This window comes from Crocodylus siamensis, chromosome 1, assembly GCF_052110815.1.
Source record: "Crocodylus siamensis isolate JL-2025a chromosome 1, ASM5211081v1, whole genome shotgun sequence".
NCBI lineage: Eukaryota > Metazoa > Chordata > Crocodylia > Crocodylidae > Crocodylus > Crocodylus siamensis.
The window spans coordinates 219,685,504-219,709,048 of NC_143395.1; the positions used below are offsets into that span (position 1 = coordinate 219,685,504).

The 23,545-nt window shown below is 48.3% G+C and overlaps 1 protein-coding gene across 1 annotated transcript in view; it reads right to left on the minus strand.

Annotated features, from left to right (window-relative positions):
* Positions 1–23,545, minus strand: part of FSTL1 (follistatin like 1) — a 75,213-nt gene that overhangs the window by 24,237 nt on the left and 27,431 nt on the right. Inside the window, exon 3 of the mRNA XM_090057131.1 lies at positions 211–315. Coding sequence (XP_089913257.1) covers positions 211–315 — 105 coding nt within the window. The remainder of the gene's footprint in view (positions 1–210; positions 316–23,545) is intronic.

The following is a 23,545-nucleotide window of genomic DNA, read 5'->3' on the forward strand; positions in this document are numbered from 1 at the left end:
CTGTGAAATGATGCATGAATATGGAAGTGAAACTAGCTGGGAACTGTAGACAGAAGATGCTTCTTAATTTGGGACTGACTAAGAACAGCTCCCACTGAAGCCCCACTGGCTCTTGCTCCAGCCTCATGGATTTTGGTTGGGTCCTGCCTGTCATCCAAGCTCTCACTCTCCCTCCCCACCACAGCATGTGGCAGCTGCTCTGGGCCCTACCTCAATGCAGAGGCAGGTGGGCTCTCCCTTCTCCGTCACTGTGCATTCCCGCCCGGCTCCACAGAACACATTGGCACACACCTTGGATTTGCTCTTGGGCTCTTCCTGTGAGATACAAAGTAAAAGAAAGAGGACGGGTTACTCAAAACAGCACACAGGTCATCCCCACTGTCTCTCTGCATCACTATGCTAGTCCCGGTCCTCCTGTTTCCACTGGTGGCAATTCCCATGCACTGCAGAAGAAGAGTACTTATGCTGGACAATTACACAGTTGTTTTCCTGCGGGGGAAGGAAGTTTCTGTCTTGTCCCAGACAGTTAGTGGTTGACTTATGCCTCGAGGCAGGCTGATTTATAAACCTCATCTATTTTTATGTCGGTTGGTGTCATGGCAAATATTCTTCTTATTCAGTCAATCCTTTCCTGAATCCTATTAAACTCCTGGGCTTACTGTCAACCAGAGGCACTGACTGCTATGGGTTAACAGCACCTTTTATAAAACAGTGCTAAAATTTCTCATTTTTGATCTGGTTTCCGTTTGCTTCCTTTTAATTGCATTCAGTAGCTCCCTTTCCTTGCGTTCTGAGAGACTATGATAGCTCACTAGCAAGGGCACTGGCCCTAGGGAGACCCACGTCTGGTTCCGTGATCTCCCATTGACTTCTTGCGTGACCTCAATTTCCCAGCTGTACCTTGGGGTAACAGACCTGCCCCATTTCATCTTGTAAAGGTAAGTACAGGAAATAATACAAGGTTAACAAGGGCTGTGTTAGTACCCTAGACAAGGTAAGTAGGAGTGTGGGATGGACCTTCTCAACTCCAGCCATTATTTTACATTTCTTTATCCCCTCATTTCTATTTCTCTCCCTGCCAACCTAAGAAGCAAGAAGTTTTCTAGTCTCCCATCTGACAGCTGATCCCTGCCTCAGAAATGATTGCTCTTGTTGTTTATTTCTACAGTGCAATATGGAGAGGAGGTGACTGGGACTGTACACAGCATTTCAGCTGAGGGTACCCTATTGATTTATCTAACAGTTTCCTAACATTTCCAGTGCTATTTTCGATCCCGCTGTGCATGCACCCTAATAGGGTTTTTTTGCTTGTTTTTAAACCACTGCAGCATAATGGAGCTGGCATTTTTATTGAGCTGCCTTTAGTGATTTTTCTTTTTAAAATTACCCTGCACTTCTCTGTAGAAAGTCTCATCTGTCATCCTGCTGCCTGTTCCCCTCACTGGGCGGGCCCCTCCAAAAAGCTGCATAATTCTCTCTTCACTGAACTAACTTGAATACATATTGTATCAGCCGCTAATGTTGCTGCTTTTCCTCTTCATCCCTTTCTTCAGATAATAAATAAATGCCTAGGGAAGTGATGATTCCCCTCTATGCGGCACTGGTGAGGCCGCAGATGGAATATTGCATCCAGTTTTGGGTGCTGCACTTCAAGAGGGATGTAGATAACCTTGAGAAGGTCCAGAGGAGGGCTGCTCGTATGGTTGAGAGCCTGCAGGTAAGACCCTGCGAAGACAGACTGAAGGACCTGAATCTCTTCAGCCTCCGCAAGAGAAGGCTGAGAGACAATCTTGTGGCTACCTACAAACTCATCGGGGGGGCAGCAGGGAATAGGGGTCACTCTGTTTACCAGGGCACCCCTCGGGGTTAACAGAAATAATGGCCACAGACTGAAGGAAAGTAGATTTAGATTGGACATAAGGAAGAAATTCTTTATGGTAAGGGTTGCCAAAATATGGAATGGACTTCCAAGGGAGGTGGTGCTTTCCCCTACCATGGAGGTGTTCAAGAAGAGATTGGATAGGCATCTGGCTGGGGTACTTAACCCCAGCACTCTTTCCTGCCTGGAGTAGGGGGTTGGACCCGATGATCTGCCAGGTCCCTTCTGATCCTAGAAATCTATGTATTCTATGAAATCTATATTAAACACCACCAGTCTTAGCGTGGAAATATTGGCCACTCCTTGGATGACCACAATTCACAGGAATAAATACTGATTTCTTCCTAGTCAATGTTTTTTCTCCTATTTTCTCACAATTACTTTCTAGTTCATGACAGTACTTTCTTTCTCCCCCATAAATATGAGTCCTTAATATTCTCTGTAAGAGGAACAGGTTAGCTCAGAGGAGTCAAATTTACACCCTGCAGAACCATGTCATGTGGCCCACAGGGCTGGTAAAGACACCAGCTGGCAGTGGTCGCTGGGAATGGGAGGTGGTAGTCAAGGAGAGGAGTGGTTGTGTTAATCCCTGGCTGCCACACACCCACCACTGCCACTGCATCCACATCTGCCTGGGAGGGCAGGGCAAGTGTGACACTCTTAGGTAAAATAAACAAATCAAACTTTTTCCCTTTTTGATTTCTGTTCTAGGAACCATTTTACATTCTGCTGAATGGCTTTGCTTCTGGAGTGGACACCGTGGCTGTTTAACAGAAGTAAATCTATGCAACAGCATAGGACAGGGAATGAGTAATATTTTCATTTATGAAAAGCATAAGGAAATGTTTAGGTTGGACAAATGGAGTAAAAAAGCATGCTGCATGATCTCTAATGATATATTTGAGATTTTTCCACAATGCCCATTATTGCACCAAACTCAGGGTCTGGAACAAAAAGAAACAAAGTTTACACCATATTTCGAAATTGAGCCAACCAGGGCTGCAATACAAATGCCTGGCAACAGGTGGCAGTATTGCCCCTCCGCCCACTCACTCCCATGTGTTGGTGCGCAGCCATCCCTCCCTCTGGCTGGGTCTGTGCTGAAGCTCAAACGTGTCTCCGGTTCTCATTAGGCTGAGGTTTAGACGGAGGACAACTGGAGCTGCCACTGCTATGGGCACTTGGCAGAGACTCTGCTAAGGATTCTCCACACTCCTGATCCTGCCTAGTCAATACATCCTGGGCAGCAGCCCTGAGAGGGTTCCCCTGGTAGCCAAGCTGGGACGCAGCCAGGGGCGGGTTGGAATACTGGCAGGAGCACACAGCAGGAAATGATCCTCAAGATCAACTTGCCTTTTTCATGTCCAGGTGACAGATTGGGAATAGTTGCTCCAATTCTTCTCGTTAGGCAAAATGAGGTGGTTTGGGGTTTTAAAATTAACCTATGTGGGCCATGCATGGTGCATCAGGCCAGAACTTAAATCCTGGCTACTCTGAGTGAAGGTCAGGCTGAAAATAAAATCAGGTCTCAGGATGGTGCCTTAAGGATGGCATGCTTCATTGGGCCTCAACCTTCCTGCCTCTGGCTGCATCCAACCCATATCCCAAGCAATCATTGGCAGGGATCCCCAGTGTGGAGTCTTGGGTACCACTCAGTGGAGGGCACAGAATACTGCAGTGGTAAAAGCACTTGTGCCAGTCAGGACTCTCAGGCTCAGCTTCTGGCTCTGCCAAATGCTTCTTGGTGACAGCAAGAAAATCAGTGCTGACTGAGGGACCTTCCTATGATACCTGGTGCTTCTTTTACTTCAAGCTCTACCTCCTGGAGTCCCAGGAATAAGCAAGAATCTCAGCTTTGGTTTAGTAGCAGAAAGACAGTCCTGATGGTCACTGGAAACACACAAAAGGATATACTTGCACAGCCCAAATACCAGAAAGCAAACAAAGCAGATCACGTTGTGTTATGGTTTTAAATACAATCACTGTTAAGCAAGTCTCATGATTTGGGGAGGTGGAGGGAGGAGCTGACTTGTGATTTTAGCTACATCTTCCTTTTTCTCCGAGTGTCAGTATTTCACCTGTTGCAGCAGGTTGGGTTGATGTGTTCTTTGAGCATGTACAGACATTTGCTCTGCCAGGACAAAATCTCGCAGAAGTTATTAAAGTCTGGTTGTTCTCAGTTTGTTTTTTTCTTGGAGTGGCCATTTTTACTCTAGGAGAAAACACCTGTATACTCATGGTTTCTCCTGGGAGAGCAGCAACTCTCCCAGGAGAAACTGAATAGCTGGACAAGGCCTTGGTTTATTAGCATATAGAACAAGAAGGACAGAAGGCCATGATAGGGAAGAATGCCCAAGGGACTCTAAGGGAAAACACTTCCTCTTTTCCATCTTGGGTGTGATTGACACCCCAGTCAGCTCAGGCACCTTAGCAGCCACCAGGGAGACATTACATTTCATTGTGTGAGTGCAGCCATAAAAAGTCCATAATGAGATACTGGAATCCCTTGGGGTCTCCTCCACTGAGTACCAAACACTATTCCCAAGCGTCTCTGAACAGGGGACTTACTATTCCCTTGCTCTTCATCTGCCCCCTCCCCAGGAACTGGTCCTGAACACTCCACCCTATTCTCAGGACTGAGCACCACCCTTGGCAGACTTTCCTCACTACACCTGTGCATAGCGAAGCAGACCTGAGCCAGCTGAACACTTACCCTACCTGCACTGGGCCAGGGAGCACATCTACCCAGCCAATCTCCAATAAGGGTGGGAACACAACCTAGAAAGCCAGTCCCAGCACAGGAAAGGAGGAAGAGTGGCAGATCCTGTGCACAGGACCTGAAACTGTGCAACAGGGTCAGCATCACGATATATTAACTGCCTCTTTCCCCAGCAGACACTAGGTGCAGAGAAGGTGGTGAGGAAGAGACAGACATTTCTTAGGTACCTACAGGCTGTCCCTGGCTGGGAGCAATTGCCATGGCAACAAGCAATGCAAGCCCTCAAGGTGAGATCTAAAATTAGGCAGTGGGGCTGCTGCTTCTCATCTCCAGCAGAAACTGCTAGTGAGGGCAGGCAGGAAGCCCCCTGCACAGAGTGATCCAGGGCTGGGGGCACATCAGAGCCTGTTTTCCTCAGCCCTTGGGACATGTTACCTGTGTGTATGTACTAGCAAGAGCATATCTCTGCTGAGTGCTCTACTTAGCACACACTTGCATGAGTTTTGTGCTTTTCTGAGTGTGTCATATACTTGTCTGCATGTGCTGGCAAGCCCAGGTCCATACATGTGTCTGTGTCCCTACCTGCAGGGGGAAGCATACATGTGACCATGAGCAGCTGTTTGTGTGTCCTATGGTCTGTGCATATCAGCACATACACAAGTGCGCAAATGGCATACAAGGGTGAGTGGAGGGGTGTGTGGGTAAGCATGACCACCAGTCTGCAGGAAGAGCTGAGATGCTGCACTGAGGAAAAAGTAAGTAAGTATCTCACCATGTGCAGGGGCCTGTCAGGTTTTTTCTGGGCAGCCTGTGTTCACTTCCCCTTTCCTGGCACTGTGTGCTGGTCTTCCTCATGCTAGGAACTGCCACCCCTCCTCCACTCCCCACCCTCCCCACCTTTTACTGTGCTGGCTTCATATGGGAAAACACAGACTTTCCACAAGAAAACTAGGAAGATTTGGGGAAGGCCAAGACATGAAAAACTCTGCAGCACCAACAGCTCTTTGCAAGGGAGGACAGTGGCTTCCATCAGCAACTGCAGTATAGGTGACTGTGTGTTCCCCTTCTGCACACCCCAAACCCATCCCAGGGCCCAGCAGGGATTCCTGGCATCACACACAAAGTGAGAAGTTGCAAAGAGACCAACATGCTGCAGAAAGGGGCACTGATAAGCTTGAAAACCAAGCACTGCCCAAATTGTTTTGCATAGATAAAGCTCTGCTCTTCTCTTCTCTGCTCTGCTCTCCACCAACCCTGGCTCATAGCCCTAGCTACCCTGGGAAGAGAACCCGGGCTCTTCAGCTGGGAGCCAGTCCTTCTCTCACAGTTGACTGTTGCCTATGGAAGCTCATACCTCTCTAAACCAGTTAAGTCTCAGAGGGCCTTTACACACATGTGAGGAGCCTGCTCTGATGCGCTGGAAAACAAGCATGTTGGAACAGATTCGATTAATCAAGTCTGCTGGAGCACGTAAATTGATGTGTTCTGGCAGCCTCATGCATCATGTGTATTAGCAGTGCAGCATGTCTCCGCACTGAGAAAATGGCAGCAGAGCGCTTTGAACTAAAATGTGTTTGATGTGCTTTAGTTCAAAGCACGCACACCACTGCCATTTTCTCAGTGGGGAGGTGCACTGCTGACGCATGTGTTCCCGATGCAGCGCCGGGCACTTTTAAGTAGCACAGCTCACTAATTAAAAGCACTTGGCCCCGTATTAAGACTGCTTGTAAAAATGGCGCCACCCTAGCCTGCCTTCTGCCTGGCCTCAATAGGGAGCTCTGCCATTGACTGCAGTTTGAGTAGGTCTGGGCTCCTTCTCTTCCTCCTCTGTGCCAAAATTACCATATTCCCTGGGGGGAGGGAGAGGAAGGGACAGCAGAGGGTGATGAGGTGGGGGAGAGTGGGGCAGGGAGAGTGGGACAAGCAGTAGCTGTGGCTTGGGCCGGAGCTGCAGCAGCTGCCTGTCCCTCTGCTGCCTTGTACTCAGTTCCAAGATGAGAGGAGAAGACGGGGAACCTAGTCTTAGAATCTAGTAAATGTGGTAGCTGTGAAAACCTAGTAAAACTACCAAGACTGGTCATTCATACAAGGCCCAGTGCTGTTCCTGCCTTAAGTCCAAGGAAATCAAAGTGTCTTACACAGACTGATGAGAAGCAGGTCAAGATTATCATCTCTATATTACACAAAGGGCAACTGAAACAGGGAAGCATTGTGTACACTAGGAAAACTGCCACTGAACATTGGCTAGAGCATCCTAATATTTCCAGAACTGCCGACAGCTTCCTTTTAGTGCAGCGTAATAAGTAGTTCAATGCCACCTAGAGCCAGGACAAACACCTAGACCTCCTGATCCCCAGAACTGGGCTCTCTCCATTGAGGGAGGCCAGCTCTGAGAAGCGGCCCTGAAAACCAACAGCCCTCAGCATATGGCTGGGGAAAGGGAAAGTATACAGCTCATTCACCTCCATCCTATCACATGACTGTATCTCTAGGCAAATTAGGCCCTTATGAAGCAAGACCTCCTGTTGAGATCTAGGAAGAGAGGAACCACATACACCAAAGGAACCATGGGCAGCCTGTATATATCTCCAGTGAGCTGTGTAGCCTTCTCAGAGAGGACGTTTCTGGTTTATGGCTAAAGAAAAAAGGCTAGGCTCTCTCCACAGCAAACCAGAGCCCCTTGGATTTGGTGGCAGCCTGGTGTGATGGAGAGAAAATTCAGAAACTGCTATACAAACTGAAAAGATCAGCAGTGAAACCAGCTAACAATGTCAGCAAACAGGACAATCAATACATAACTAGTGTGTAAAACTACTGGTAACCTTGTTAAGATGGAAGTTTCAATTCTCCCCTCCCAGAGCTGCTACCTCAGGTGGGCCACTTCACATGCAGTACATAAAGGACCTGTTCGGAAGGTTTCTTTTGTAACCGTTGAGAACTATTTATTGATTTTTCCCCAGATGTGGCCTAGGGTACTAATCTGAGACTTGGGTTTCAGCCCACTCCATCTATGCTGAATCCAGCCAGCCCTGAGAATAGCATCCCATCCAAGAAGCAATGCCAACAGAGGTTAATTAGGTACAAACAGGGGTTCAGAGCCAACTCTTAGCCTTTCCCAGCACCAAATATTTTTTAGAGGATGTCCCCAGAGCAGGCATCTGCAACCCAGCCTCTTTTCTCACACCCAACTCTGGCCCACCCTGCACAGTTCTGAACTCAAGATCTGCTCAAACTGGATTGTGAGCATGGCCCCACTTGTGGCTCCCCAGTGGTGGCAGGTCTTATTGTTGCCAACAGGGTAACATCACCTTTGTGACAGGCTTGTCTTGCTACCCAGATATAAATGTGGAAGCCCCTGTGCTTCTAGCACCTTTCCTGTGGGGGCTGCTGTCAGCTGGCATCAGGCTTGCAGTACTGACAGTCCTCAACTGCCTCCACTTCTCAGCTCCTCAGCTGTGCCCTTTCCCAGTCCCCTGGAGCCCTCCTGCCACGCTACAGACAACGGTCCCCAGTGTTTAACACCCTTCTGACCCTTTTGGTCCTTGCTCTTTTTCTTACAGCCTCCTCCTGTTCCATTCCCAACTTAACTTTGCCTCTGACAGTGTCTCCCTTGTCAAGTCATTTCATTCCTGACAGATCAGCAATGTGCCAACAAAGAGGCCAAGGGTGCCAACAACTGATGGCCAATGGGACACAATGCCAGGAAGAGAAGCCCTGGGGAAACCCCAGTTGCAGAAAAGCCTGCTCCACCCTATGTCTGCCCATTCAAATTAAATGAATCTGCACTGTAGCAGCTCAGGCCAGCCACAGGTTTCTCACATCCCCTGCTCTCACACCATGCCATGGGCTAGGCCATTGTAAATAGATCACACCACACAGTGACGCCCCTGGAGGATCTGTAAAGCTTAACAGATTAATATTTCATAGGGGCTGGGTTTTGCTAATGGAAAACAACTCAAGTCAGGCATTTCTGAGCATAGTGGGAATTACACCATGTTCCCATCCATGATCAACCTGAAATGAGAGGTGGCTGGACTAGCCAAGAACTCATCTGACACCCTGAGGGTTCAAAGGAGGACATTTCATTGGTTTTCCTCTCTTCATATTTTGGTATGTCCTCCTAGTTCCATCAGGGAGTGGAGAAGTTCCAGTAGCTCAAAAACAGGCTCCTTCCAGGAGAGAAGGGCAAGACAGAGGCCGTGTCTACACTGGGGAAAGGCACTATGTAGATCAGTGGTGCTCACCCTTGGGCTCCTTGAGCCAGATGACTGGCACAGGGCTGGTCCATGGGCCAGAACCCACCCAGCCCTGTAAGCCCAGATCAGGACCTGTGCCACCTTGGCATAGCTCTATGAGCCTGGAATGGACCTTGCGTCCCTCAGCCCTGGGTACACAATTGTCCAACAGGGCTCTCCACATGTCCTGAAATTCAGCAGGAGGGAAGTGTCAATTAAGGCTCCCTGCTCTCCCACTGCCAAATTTTAAAATCTGTGGGGAGCCCAGTGGGGCCAGATGACATGACTCTGCAGGCTGGATCTGACCCACAGGTCTGCAGTTGAACAGCCCTGATGTAAAGAGTTATTTAATAGCAAATGCTCCAACAATGCAAATAGGCCACAACAGCCCCAGGGAGTATTACTCCCTGGCAGGGGCTGCTAGGATTGCCTCCCACAGCTCAGTGTTCTGCCCTCCTGAGTGGCTCCCACGGGCGGCTAATTTGGCTCAGCATGAGCAAGAGCAACGTGCTCAGTAACAGCTGTTCTCCTGAACCAAAGCTGAGCTCTGGGTTGCAGGACACAGTAGCACAGACAGCCCTGAGATGTATCACAGGTGCAACCACACAGATGGTAACAGAGAAGCCTGAGCCCCACATGGCCACACTACACTTACAGCCAGCAGGGAAGGGAGGGGGAGTAGGTCTTGTCAAAGTCTTGTGCCAGGACTAAGAGAGCTTTCTAGTTATGGCTCCAGGTGCTGAAGAGGGGCTCTGTGACCTGGGAAAGCAGAAAGTCATTTAACAGGCAGGACTCGTGCCTCCTCTTCTAGCAAAACTGTTCGCAGGGAGCTGCTCTGCAAACAGCTCCCCAGCAATACAAGTCTGTTTTTTTTTCCTTTTAAACTAGTGTCTGATCCCCCAAAATTTCAGAGTTATTTCAAACCTAGAAATCCTATGACAATACTCTGAGGCCCAGTAGTAAAACTACGGCCCTATTTACATGTTACACTTAAGATCTGATTAATCAATTAATCATGTCTTAAGTTGTGACGCAAACACATTCAAACAATTAATGGCATGGTAAAACAAGGAATAAGCCACAAAATTATTCTACAAAAAAGTGAGATAACATTATGGCTTCTTCTTATCACACCATTAATTAAACATGTGACCAGGTGCTCCCCGGGCTGGGAGCCTCATCACCTGTAGGGCTTGCAGCCAAAGCTGTGAGCCTTGTGAGCTGTGGGGCTTGCAACCACGGGAAGCTTGCTACTTGGTGGTGCACAGGGAGCTTAGGCATGATTGGTTCTGATGCTGGATCCCACAAACATGCCTCCTGACATGCACATGTGGCACAGCAAGGAGGCGTGATGGTGTGGATCATGCATTAGATCCTATCATGCCTTTATCTGAACATCTGGAGGGGCCCAAAGACACAGAAAGAGTCCAGAGTGAGAGAAAATTCCTAGATTAACAGCAACCAATTTGAAAAGGAATGCTGAAGTGGAAGGGAGCAAAGCTCCCCAAAGCAAAGCTAACTGCTCATCAGCAAAGCTAACCGCATTTTATCATGCATCAGCAGATGCATGACAAATAGATCCAACGAGGTGATACTTCCCCTCTATGCTGCATTGGTCAGACCACAGTTGGAGTCCTACGTCCAGTTTTGGACACTGTACTTCAAGAAGGATGTTGATAGACTTGAGAGGGTCCAGAGGAGAGCCACTCACATGGTTAGGGGCTTACAGGACAAGCCCTATGAGGAGAGACTGAGGGACCTGGACCTCTTCAGCCTCTGCAAGAGAAGGCTGAGAGGTGATCTTGTAGCTGCCTACCAATTCGTTAGGGGAACGCAGCAAGGGATCAGAGATGCTCTGTTCACCAGGGCACCTCTTGGGGTAACAAGGAACAATGGTCACAAACTGACAGAGAGCAGATCTAGGCTAGATATCAGGAAAAACTTCTTCATGGTAATGGTGGCCAAAATTTGGAATGGGTTTTCAAGGGAGGTAGTGCTCTCCCTTACCTTGGGGATCTTTAAGAGAAGGCTGAATAGGCATCTGGCTGGGGTCATCTGACCCTAGCACTCTTTTCTGCCTAGGCAAGGGTTCAGACTCGATGATCAGTTGAGGTCCCTTCCGAACCTAGCATCTATGAATCTGTGGAGTGGGTCTGCTGCTTATAGCAGGGGCATTTGTGAATCTGTGCCTTAATGACCAACTGCACACTGCCTTTTTTGCAATCCTCCACCTCACAGTGCAGGACCAGTAGAGCAGGCAGACTTATTCTGCTTCATCATGCAATAAAAATGCCAATCCACTCTTCTTGCAGGAACTGTCCTGTTGGTGGTGGCTGGCAGTAAGGCAGGGAGAAGTGAGATCCAAAAGTGAGTGGCAGTTACAGCACCAAGCCTGAGATCCTGCTGTCAACAGAGCAGTTTGATCCCACTGGAGAAGGAGCAGAGCTATGAAAAAGCAGGAAGCTACAGAAACCTTCTGCTAGAACCCAATGGCAAGCTGCAGCAATGGGCACAAAGGGGGAGGGGGGCAGCAAGCTTTCTTTTGTAGTGTCCTATTAAAAGCAAGAACACCTGGCACTCAATGCACCTCAAAGGTAGTAGTGAATCAGTCCGGCTCCCCCACAAGTTGCTGTCTGAGCTCAGCCATCACCTCCATCTAGGAAATATTGTGAGAAATGTTTGGAAGAACTGGGGTTATTCAGTCTGGTGTGTGGAGAAGGTGTGTGGGGGACAGAGGAAGCTGAAGGAATTTGATAACATTCTTCAAATACCTGAAGGGTAGTTATAAAAGAGGATGATGAAAGACTGTTATTTGTGGCTACAGGGCCCAAGACAAGGGGCGCATCTACATATGCACTAATGCGCTTTTCCTAATGTGCATTAAATTTAGTACCAGAAGGTGCCTATACATGAGCGGGGAGCTGGTCCAACATGCTGTATTTCCAGCTTATCAAAGCAGACTTGATTGAGTCTGCTAAAGTGTGGCGATTACCATGCTCCAGCAGCATCCTGCATCTTGTGTATCAGCATTCCTGAACTTTAAAATGATGGTGAGGGCGCTTTATTTAAAGCTCAGATGAGCTTTAGATAAAGCGCCCTATTGCCACTTTGAGGCACAGGGATGCTGCTCCAGGCGCTTTAATTAGAGAGGCTGTCAGAGCCACTCTAATTAAAGCACCCCTCCCCCATCCCAGAGCATATGTATAAATGCCTTCTAATGTGAGGTACTAATTTAATGTGCATTAAGTTGCCCTAATGCACAGTAATGCAAATGCACACTTTTTAGGTAATGCTTAATGTGCAGTAGTTATTTTACCGTGCATTAGCATAATAGCACCATTTTTTATGCGCTGCTTTAATGTGCAGTAAAATTGGCTACTGCGTATGATTAAAGTGCACTTTGATGCACCCAGGAGGTGCTAGTCTTAAGCTGTAATGAGGGAGATTCGGTTCATAGATTAGGAAGAACTTTCTTCCTCTGAGGGTGGTTCAGCTTCAGAAGAAGCTGCCCAGAAAAGCTGTGGATTCTCCATCCCTAAAAGTTTAAAGAGCAGGTCAGACAGATGCCTGACTGGGATGGATTAGACAGGGACAATCCTACCCTGAGAGAGAAGTTGGATTCATTCATCCTGAGAGCCCTTTCAGCCTGACTATTCAATGAGTCTATATTCCAGAGAGGGAAGCTGAAGCCCAGCAAGGTGAAAATAAAATGCTCCGTATCTCTCAGGTTCTAGGCAGCACAAGAGGGAGAACACAGCTCTTTGGTACCTGAAGCCTTCTCTTTCCCACCCATTTCACCCAATGACCTGAGAAATTCCTACCATATTCTGTGATAACCTCCCCCTTTTTGGGGTGGATTGGTAGGTGAGTGAGCCCTGGTATCACATGCCCTGATGTGGTTGTTATCAAGGGTAGTCTACAGCATGCTACATATCCAGACAGAGCTCTGTCAGGACACAATTCTCAATATTCCAGCCAAGACTCTTTACTTCATACGCAACCTAAATTGCCCCATTTCACCCCAGGGCTCCTACTCCAGGGTCCTCTTTGGTCCTACGGTATTGTCCACACCCTGGGTGACCTGGTGCTGATTGCAGTCACCCAACAAACAGCCTTTCATGCACACTCAACAACCACACAGATGTCCTAGGAAGAATATGATCAGAGGAACCTGCAGTTTACTGCTCCTGCCAAGAAGCTGCCTCTGACCCACTACCTGGACAGCTGGGTCTGCAGCGATTTGTGCTCTAATCATTTCTGAATGGGATTAAAAATCAACATCTTCCCCATACCCCCCAAAAAATCCAATGTGGGGAAGGGTAGAGTTAGCCTAGTGACAAGGTGCCCAGTTGAAGATGTTCCCCTCAAACAAACACTCCATATCCTCTGATAGCAGGAGAAAACAAATACCAAAAGAAACCTGCAGCAGAGAAGGCACTCTGGACCCAAACTCCAGCATTAAGGCTTACTGCCGGCCTTTGCTTTTCTGTGTAAATAGCCCCTGTAGTATTTATTTCCCATCACCTGTTCCTAACATTATGTATGATCAGACCCACCCACTGCTTCCCAGGTTTCTACCTTGCTCTTTCTTTTCCCTCTCTCACTTTACCTTGTTCTTGTTAGTGGTGGGTATCTCTGCCAGTCTTTTGGGAGACCAGGGTTCATTTCGCAGTATGAGGAGGCTGCAACTAATTTAGGCCTTGGCTAATAGCTCAGCAGTAGAAATGCTGCCTGGCCAAGGTCCTAGGTTTGAGACCTGCCTGCACTCCCATGTTCCTTGTGAGCCTGCATACCCTCCCAGCACAATGCCTTTTGGGGGTTGGGCCAGACAGCCCCTGAGGTCCCTTTCAAGCCTAGGATTCTGTCACAGAACTTTGCAAAACATAATGAATGACATTCATGCATGACAGGTCAGGTTTGCTAGGCTAGATCCTCTTCATCCATGTTTTCCAACTCCAAATTTAAGAAATAAATAGATTGTTTATAAAGATACAGTATCTGTGGTGCATATACAAGATTTTCTTTCTTTCTTTCTTTAATTCAAATGTAAGATATAGACCACTTTTAGAGGAAACATTTAATGGGCATGTCTTATATTCAAAGGAACATGGTAATTTGCCCACAAACACCTAGGGAGTCAGTGGCAACACACCAAAGATTCGCCAGATCAGTTCTGGAGGTGCAAGGAGCCCTCTGGGCTTGCCCCTACCCCATCTCCTCCTTCTGATTACTGCTTACAAAGGAATGAAAAGATATGGGAAATACCACTAAGAGCTGGGGTAATCTGGTCCAATAACTCCTCTACATAGCCACAGTCTTTGATGGGTGCCGCTCACTTTAAAGAGAAAGGGTGCTTATGCAGGGTGTGGATTGTGTGACTTAACAATGGGAAATTACTGAAAAAGAGCAGGGTAAGGGGAACCTGCCAAAAGATATGAGTCTGGGGAAAAGCAGAGCTCTCCTCCTGACAGCAGGATTGGCTTGACTCCACTGACCAGTGTTGCCCAAAGATTGTGATGTCGCTCTGCAGACACACAGGGCTTGCTCAAGAGGAAGAATGAAGGAGAAAGGGTCTGCAGACAGAAAGGGCACAGGGCAGGTCTGTCAGGGCTGCCAAGATGTGACATGAAATCCCCACCGAATGCAGGGCAGGCAGATGGGTAAAAACAGTAAAGACAGGAGGAAAGGTAGCTCAAGATACTTACATGGTGTGATTTTTACTGCCAGGCACCAGATAACTACCCAGGGAGTCATGAATGGGATGTGCTCCCATTGTCTGGGGGGGGGGGGGCAGCAGGAGCATGGCAGCAGCGGCAGGAGCACAGCAGCAGTAAGCGGGGGAGCTCCTGCGGACGTCACCGGTGCTGTCAGCATCAGGGGAGCGGGGAGGTGGCAAGCACCGACCTAGGGTCGGCGACCACCTGCAGCCACCGCCAGCAGTGTTGGCAGCGGCCAGTGGGAATTGCGGACTGCCTGCAGACACTGCTGGCATTGTCGGCAGTGGAGTGGTGAGTGGCGAACACCCACAGGCGCCGCCAACAGTGTCAGTAGCACCTTTTTGCAGGGGATGCACCACCACGCGTAGGGGGCCCCGCACGTGCATCCCCTACGCGTCACCCCTGCAGGGGGTGAATGAATGTATGCACGCATACATGCACATGTGTGTATGTGTGAGCAAACACATGCCTGTACATGTTGAGGGAGAGGAGGCCATAAGATTTCAGTGAAAATCATTACTAAGGAGCATCTCAAGGATGCTGGGCTGCAAGGAAAACACACTTCCCCTCTCCTCAGACAGATCTAGGAAAAGCAAACTTGTGGCTAATAAATACCACCGATTTAAATGGACAGTTGATCCCCACTGCAGACCGCAGAACAGCAGTGCTAGGCCATTTGAAGTACAGCATAAGAGAAACGGTGGACTGCAAGCTACCACTGGTTATTTCCTTTCAATAACACTGCCATGTTGACAAACCTGAAGACTGAAAGTCTCTGTAAATCCCCCAAAGAGGTGCAGCCTGGAAAATGATAGTAAAACTTTCCCCCATGCAGCCCTGCCATTGTTTATGGCACTTAAAAGTCTCAGTGACTCATTTGACTATTGGGGTTGTTGGTTGTAGGTTGTAGCAGTGCTGGTCTAAGGACATAGGCAGACAAAGTTCTTTGGCTAGATGTGATATATTTTATTTAGACCAACTAAGTACTTGGAAAATTGTTCTTTGCAAGTTTTGGGGCACAAATACCCTTCTTCAGGCATAGGGAGAGTTTGCTGGTGTTTTGTGTGCTCCCCTGAGTGGAATAGAAGCCAAAATGCAGGTTTGTGAAAATGCAAATGCCTGGAGGTGAGGATCAGGGGGAATGGGAGACAATAGGTGCGAGACAAGTAGGTGGGGGTTAAGCGGGGATCATCTGACAATTAGCAGGCCAGGTTATTTGGGTAGATATGATATCTTTTATTAGATCAACTGAGTAGCTGGAAAAATGTTCTTTGCAAGCGCCCTTCTTCAGGCATAGGGAGTCTCTGCTATTCTAAGATCTCCAAGGAATGAAAAAAGCTAAAAGTGACAGGATTTCAACTGGCCTTTTTGCAGAGGGATTCTACACAGGGCTACGGAGATGATCCAGCATGGAGGAAGAGCAGAAACCCTCCCCATCAGTGGTCTCAATGTAAAGGCAATACAAAATCAAGAACAACCTGTGGTGTCAGCTGGGACATGGCCCAGGGCTGGACTAGTAGGGAAAGCAAGAGTGAGGGGCACTGGCAGAACTGTGTGGGGAGCCCAGGCCTGGATAAAAAGGGGTGCTGCATTGGCAGGGTTTAATAAACTAACACCCATAATCCCCCTGAGAAATCCTTTCATAGACTGACTCTAAGCTCTTCTTGTTCTTGTAATGCAAAGTGTCCAGCGGTCTCTGTGATTGTACCTCATAGCTTGCGCACGCAGAGGGGGGTGAGGGACCCACAGCATCTGCACTGGAGGGGGAGAGCCCCAGCAAGCAAAGGGAATGAAGCATCCTCCCACACTCTGTATCTATGGCAACTGCTATAGTTGGAGGGAAAATTTTCCAGGGGCAGGCAGGCTGGGGATCCCAGTCTTCTCAGGAAGTGCCCTAGGGCTTGTGATTCATGGCAGGGGGCACACTCAGCACAGGATATCACAACCACAAGCAGCACACAACTGCCGCCTTCTACCGTGCTCCCTGCAGCCCCAACCCCCCTGCAGACAAAACTCTTTAGACACTGGGTCAGATCCTGAGCATTATACTTAGGTAAAACTGCTACAAACTCTTGCAAAAAGACTGTTACCAAACAGAAGACTGAAGGGAACAGAGCGTCTGGCCTCACATGTGCAAGGTACAGGACCCACTGCTTAAGACTCATGGGCTAAAGTTCAACCTTAAAAAGTTTGTTTGGTGGGGAACAATGAACTCAAGGGAAGCACAAAGGGGCCAACTTCTGCTCTCATTTACATGGATGTGGCTCAGGGGTGGGCAATTATTTCGGTTGGCAGGCCACTTAATGAGTTTTGGTGAACTGTCAAGGGATATGCACATAAAATCTTTCAGAAAGTATCATTTTCATAGACATTAGGTTTCGTAGACATTAGGGCTAGAAGGGAACTTGCAAGATCACTGAATCTAGCCCCATATTTATAGACAAATCATAGATAAAAACAAATCATATACTAAAAATCAAATGTCTACTATAACATATTTTATTTTAAAAAAATTGTCCTGATTTATGTTTCTGAGATTCCACAATAGCTCATAATAAAGACTTACCCTTGTATATTGCGTGCATGGGGCAAGTGGGGTGTGTGTATTTGGGGGGTGGGTGTGCACATGTGTGTGTGTGGGGGGGCTGCCCATGTGATAGGTCCTGGGAGCCAACTGGGGGTGGAGAGGACAGGGGATGGGGGCAGCAGAGCTCATCAGTATGTTGTGGCACAGGTGCGGTTCGCAGCTGTTTCTGTGGTTCTCTGTTTGGGGCCAAGCCCTGCCTGCTCCTGCTTGGGGCAGCCTGAGCCTTGCTCCCACCCATGCCCACCAATGGCTCCAGCTCCAGCCAGTGTGCACAGCTTGCTGGTGGGGCTGTAGTCACCTGGGAACTGCTCAGCTCCCCCTACTGCCTCCTTCTCCACCTACCCTGATGTACCACTCTGGGCAGCAGGTAGTGTGGGAAAGCAATGGCAGCTGTGAGGATGCATGCCAGGCACCACACACATAGCCAGGTTGAAGGGGAAGCTGCAGCTAGGCAGCTCCTGCCTTAGTGCTTGGGGCTCCAGCTCGTGGCCACCTTCCACACACTTCGCCCACCCAGTGCAATGAGCAGCCACCTGTAGGTGGCCAAGTGAGTAGAAGATGGCCACAAGCCCCACGGCCTTCGATACTTCCCCGCACAACCTGCTGCCTGGAGCAGCGTAGCAGGGACAGGAGGATGAGGAGCTGCTAGAGGATGGGGGAGCCAAGCAGCACCCAGGTGGCTGCAGCTGTATGGGAAGCAGCACCGCTAGGAAGCTGTGCAAGTTGGCTGGGGTTGGAGATGTTGGTGGGCACAGGTGTAAGTGCAGTGAGGACTGCCCCAGGCAGGAATGGGTAGGGCTCAGCACTGTCCGAGCGCTGTGAAACAGCCGCAGGCTGGATATAACCAACTGGTGGGCATGGGCCGGATCCATTCAGCTGTGGGACAGATCTAGTCCATTGGCTGCATTTTGCCTACCCCTCGTGTAGCTCCACTGATTTCTAGGAATAGTTCTCAATTTATAGCAATGTATGTAGGTGTGGAAACAGGAACAAGTCTGAGACTACATCATTCTGGTTGCCAGTTAGCAAGGGAAAATGTTTTGCAGATGTCTATATGGGGACACCTCAAGAGTGCTGGCTCCTACTGTGCTGCCCTAACTTTACCACCAGAAAGCACACTTTTTCTCAGAGCTGGGATTTAAGCCGGAGACTAGCTTAAACCCCAGAAAGCCTGACAGCCAGTCCCTTTCTCACACCAGTCAGTCACAATTGCTTTCAAGGACAAGAACAGCATCTAGCACCCTGCTGTAACCCCCTTATGGAATACATAGTGGCCCTGTGGACGACTTCCTACTGTGAGCACGAAATATAGGACTGTGAAGCCAAAGTGCCTCAAAAGGGGTTTTGGGATTGTTGGAGGAAGAAGTCAAGTGTTTATTCACTTCTAATAATTTCTATGCAGGGCCCACCAAAACTTTTCAGACAAATAATTTTGTTATTGAAAAAGGTAGTTTTGGATGGACCAAAACAACTTGCAAGCTTGCACCTAATTTGGTGAAGAATTTTTGGCCTCAAAAAGGGAAAACTTAAAAAGCTTTCCTATTTTTTAATCACCCCATTTTCAGTGTTTTTTCATTTTAAAATGTGCACTTTAGAAATTTCTCTACATTTAATAGAAAGGCAGAAAGATCCCCCCCCCCATTTAAAATGATTTGGTCAACCTGAAAAAAGAAAAAATAAACAGTGTGGGCTTAAGCTTTTTTGCTTTGCTGAAGAAACAAACACATGAATAAAACCAGAACTTAAATAAACTTTGGTTTTGATTCTTGGGGTGACCCAGTGAACTTTTACAGATATTTCTCTTTCCCTTGTTCTTGTTTTCCTTTGTTAGGAGCTTTGGCATTTTTATTACCTTGTTTGGAAGGGATCTATTGAGGCAGATTCCCATGTTTTTCTTTAAAAAACAAACAACCCATCCCCCACAAAAAAAGAAAGAAAAAAAGAAAATAAAAAGAAAAACCCAACAAAGCAACAATTTCCATTCCGTGGTCAGGACAACCCAAATACATGTCTGGTTAACTGTGCTGCAGGGGGTGGTGGAGGGAAGGAAAAAAAAAAATCTCTCCTCTGAGTCACTCCAGCTTCGTGAGCTCTCTGCCAGACCGGCTCTTAAGAACCCTTTCTCCACCCTCACTCCACTAGAAACTTCTCCCAAATGCTCTGTTCCCCAGTGCCCTGCACTTGAGTGCTTTAGGAACCTCCCAAAAGACAAAGGATAAACTGCTTTGTTTGGCATTGTTGTGGAACAAGGATGTCTCACACTCATGCATTAAGAATGAATTGAAGTATATGCCTGGAAGGCTATCAGGAGGCAGTGTATACAGGGAGAGGAGTGTATGTGTGTTAGAGCAGAGCCTGATGTCTGCTGTGCAATGCAATGCAATACAATACAACGATACTAGCATTTGCAATAAGAAACAGGGTCAATTAGTTTGGGCTAATCCCATGCGCTACCATTGTTCGGTGTAGACATAACGTGAGCCAGGACTAGTCTCAGCTCTTTTGCTCAGGCCAAAATGTCCTACCTTACCTAAAATTTGGCATCTATATCCAGAGGGAGGCATCTGGAAAGGTGGCCTAAGTTGCAAAGATGCAGAGCACCAGTGGTTCCTACTTAAGTGAACACCTCCCAGACCTGTCCAAGTGCCCTGCCCTCACTGCCAAGTCTGGCATGGAGACCAGACAATCTGTGCCAGCTGTAATGGTGATTACTGTGATGGGAATATTTGCCTATTAGGAAACTCATTCAGAAGAGAACACCTATATCCCTTTGCAGGCTAGTCAGAATAGCCATCAGGCACTAAGTATTTTCTCAATATTAGCTGGGTCTAAGGAGTAGCCCCTCAGCAGTAACAGGGTCTGAGTCCCATTACCCTAACTCCCCCAGTAAGCTTGCAGTCCTATTGTTCTCAGGTTAAATGTTTCAGGGAGGTCCATTTTGCAAAGGGCATCCTCTGCCAGTGCTTAAACTTTTCCTGTTCTGTTCTGCTGTCTGCCCTGTGGCCCAGCCAAGCTGCTTCAGAGATGAAAAGCCCTGGATACAGGCAGATTCCAACATCCTTACACATTCCTGGCTCGCATACTTTCCTTGAAACAGCTGCAAATGCACAACTAGGGGAGGAAAAGGAGCGGCGCATCCCAATCAGACCCCAGAGCCTTTGGCAGGGCCAACCAATTGGAGAACGCCAGCTATGCAGCACAGCAGTTGAAGCCCCTGCTTTGAGACCCCCTGGCTGAACCAACCCAGCAGAAAACACCACACACCCTGCTTTGTCCGATGACTGGAATGGCTTTAAAGGGAAAGTGCATACAACTGGGCAAGCAAAAGTTGCCTCACTGATCATTTAGAGTTCTAATCTAGTTTTCTGTGACAGGGGTTTTCAACCTTTTTTGGTTGGTGTACCCCTGGTGGCCGGCCATGAAGCAGGGAGTTGCCCAGCCAGTCGATGAGTGGCGAGGAGGGGGTCCCCTGCAGCAAACCATAAGTGCCGGCAATGAAACCAAAAGTGCCCCCGCTTCTCTGCGCCACTGCCATGTACCCCCTGGGGCCTTCCCAAGTACCCCCAGGGGTATGCGCATCCCTGGTTGACAGCCTCTGTTCAATGATAATCCCTTTTGCTCCTCAGGTCCCCCAAGCATGTCACTGGCCACATATGGAGGGACTGTGTACCCCCTTCCAGAATCCCTGCTGGTTTTACCAGTTTCCATGGGATGCAAGAGGACCTCCCAAGCAACTGTTTGGAAATCTGAATCCACACTTAAGGAAGGGAGTAATAGCAGAACTCTGGCAACGCCCCCCCGATGCACCCCTGAATGCTGCAGAAGCCAGAACCTGGTTACTACTCTGTGGGTCAGCTGAACTGTCCTGGACTGAATCAGAACTCCCCACAAGCAAATGCTTTAAGGTAGCTCAGATTCAGATGTTGTTCTAGGAACACAGGACTCAGAGGGGCCACCTGGCCCGTTGAGCCCAGTCCCCTGCATTGCCAGGCAACCCTTGACCCAAGGATCCCCACCTAAATCACTAACTTCCCACCTTCCCTAACAATTCCAAGGCACAAACTCAGAGTGCTGTAATCCAGGCCCATCTGGGCAACCAAGGGAGAATTTCAGCAAACCTTTTGCAGCGCTTTGAACTCAGAATGCATCCTCCACTAGTTCGCAGGCCTCTGCTACTGCCACTTTTGGGTCTCAGCCTTCAGCAGTACCACTAGACCAAACCTTCCTACATCAGTGACCGTCTCCCCAGTCCTCTGAAACTGCTCTGACCCCCTGGCACAACACAGCTTAATGCAGGTGAGGGTCACAGTCACAAGAGCCAGTCACAGTTCTCAAAGAAGCAGCTTGTCTGTGGAAGAAGTTGCAGGCAGGTAAGATCAAACTACAGCCCCCCCTGGCTCCACAGGACCCTATGCATATCCTATTGACAGGACCATATCCTATCCTGGCCATAGCAACTCCCCTCCTCAATCTCCCTCCATGTGAAGACAGGGGTGATTACTGATGCTGACATGTTGGAAAAAGCAAAACACAGCAGCGTGGACAGGGGAAGGGTGGCTGCAGCATTACATGGTCTGGATGGACAAAACTCTGACCCCACCAATTCAGAGGCAAGACTCCCGCTGGTTTAATGTGGAGACAGGATTTCACCCAGGATCCTTAGGAACAAAAGGGGGGGTGGGGGAGGCCCTCCAAATGCTTCACACCCTCAGGCCATTCTTGTATGATTTAAAAAGCTCTAAAAAGGAATCCACCCTCTCTTGGATGCTGCTGCTTTTCTCCATTTGAGGGGTCGGTCTAACCATGAAGCCATGCTGCCACAAAAGTGTTACTGCATTTTGCGTATGTCCAGCCAGATTCTCCAACCCATCCCCTCAAGGGAACGCCACTAGGCTGAATAAATGTAACAAAGGGCAGTGCCGCTTTCTTGTTCTGCAAAGCTCTAGAAACTGAAGGCATCTCTCTCTTTGAAGCCACACACGTGACCCTCCAGTGACAATGACACCTGTGCTGGGCAAGGAGGTACCCAGATACTTGGTCATGCAGCAGTTGTTTCTGGGACCACATTTTATAGTCAAGATGCTTCCACACACACCTTTCCTCTTGGCAAAGACACCTTCCTGTGCCAGCTACATGAAAGTGTTGCAGGGTCAAATTCTGTGCTATAACTCATAGAGGGAAGGGAAAGCATGCTGCAGGAGCAGGTGGGGTGGTTTTATGTCACCCTTGTGCCTCCCAGATTTGAGGCTGCTCCAGTGGCTGTTGGAGGTGTTTGGCATAAGTCAAAGCAGTATAGGACACTGCTCAACCCTACAGCAACCTCCCCTAGCTGCTGTGCCTCCTGTCCTTAGCACTCTTTTACAGTGGGGGCTTTGAGGCAGGGAAGAAAAGGAGCTGCGCAAGCCAGACCATGCCACCTTTGACCTGGGACCCAGCTGCAGTCCTCTCACAACCCTGAAAGAGTACAAGGAGGTTCTAGATGAAAATGAACTGTCCATGAATAGACATGGCCACAAAGTTACATCCTCTTAAGTCAGATCTGGACTGTTTATCTCTTCTTATAGAGTTCAAGACTTTACATTTATTGCACCAAGATTTCCCCTTGCTGCCTGCAGCGGCCACTGCTCTGATCCTTTCAGTATGTTTAGTTTGGAGTTTTTTGCACTTCTCAAAGTGGAGAGAGGATGTCATGCTGGAGTTTCTTGGTCTTTGGAGGGTGTGGGGGATCAGGATGTTTGGACGATGAAGTCGCTGAATACTTGGAAGTTTGTAGTTTGGTTTTCAGCTTTGTTGGTAAAATGGAGCCTTAGGTTTTTAGGGTGCCTTTGATGTCCTACTGCTCTTGACTTTGAGAAAACAGCATTAAAAAAAGGTCAGAAGCCTGAGAGTCCAGAACCAGGGATCACAAACCAGAACAGGAGTCCAGACCCCAGGAACAAAACAAAGGTTCAGGCAGGGGATAGGGCCTAGTCTGTGCAGCACTAAGTAGACAAATATTGTGGGAGGTGACTGATTATATCCAGGCCACCACACCCATACTGGTTATTGGGACTGGCTGGAAACAGTTTGGCGGCCTGCAGTCAGACCCATGTGGATAACCAGGCCCAGCTGAGGGCTAATCTGTCTGCTGCTTCCCTGACTCCTCACAGCAGGAGACAGCAAGGGCCCACTCATTCTGCAATTTTAGAGCTACAATCAGCCAAAAAAATTGGTTAAGCCTAAAAATCAAGATTATAATCAGCCATATCCACAAAATCTCTCATTTAGCTCAATTTTCCCAGAGAACAAATAAAAAACAAAAACTGAGTCTAAAACAGGACACGGCTAGTAAAAAAAAAATTGGGAGACTGGTTTTGATTTTGGTGACATTAGCACAGACATGACTGGAAAGAGGGTTTACCAAGGGAA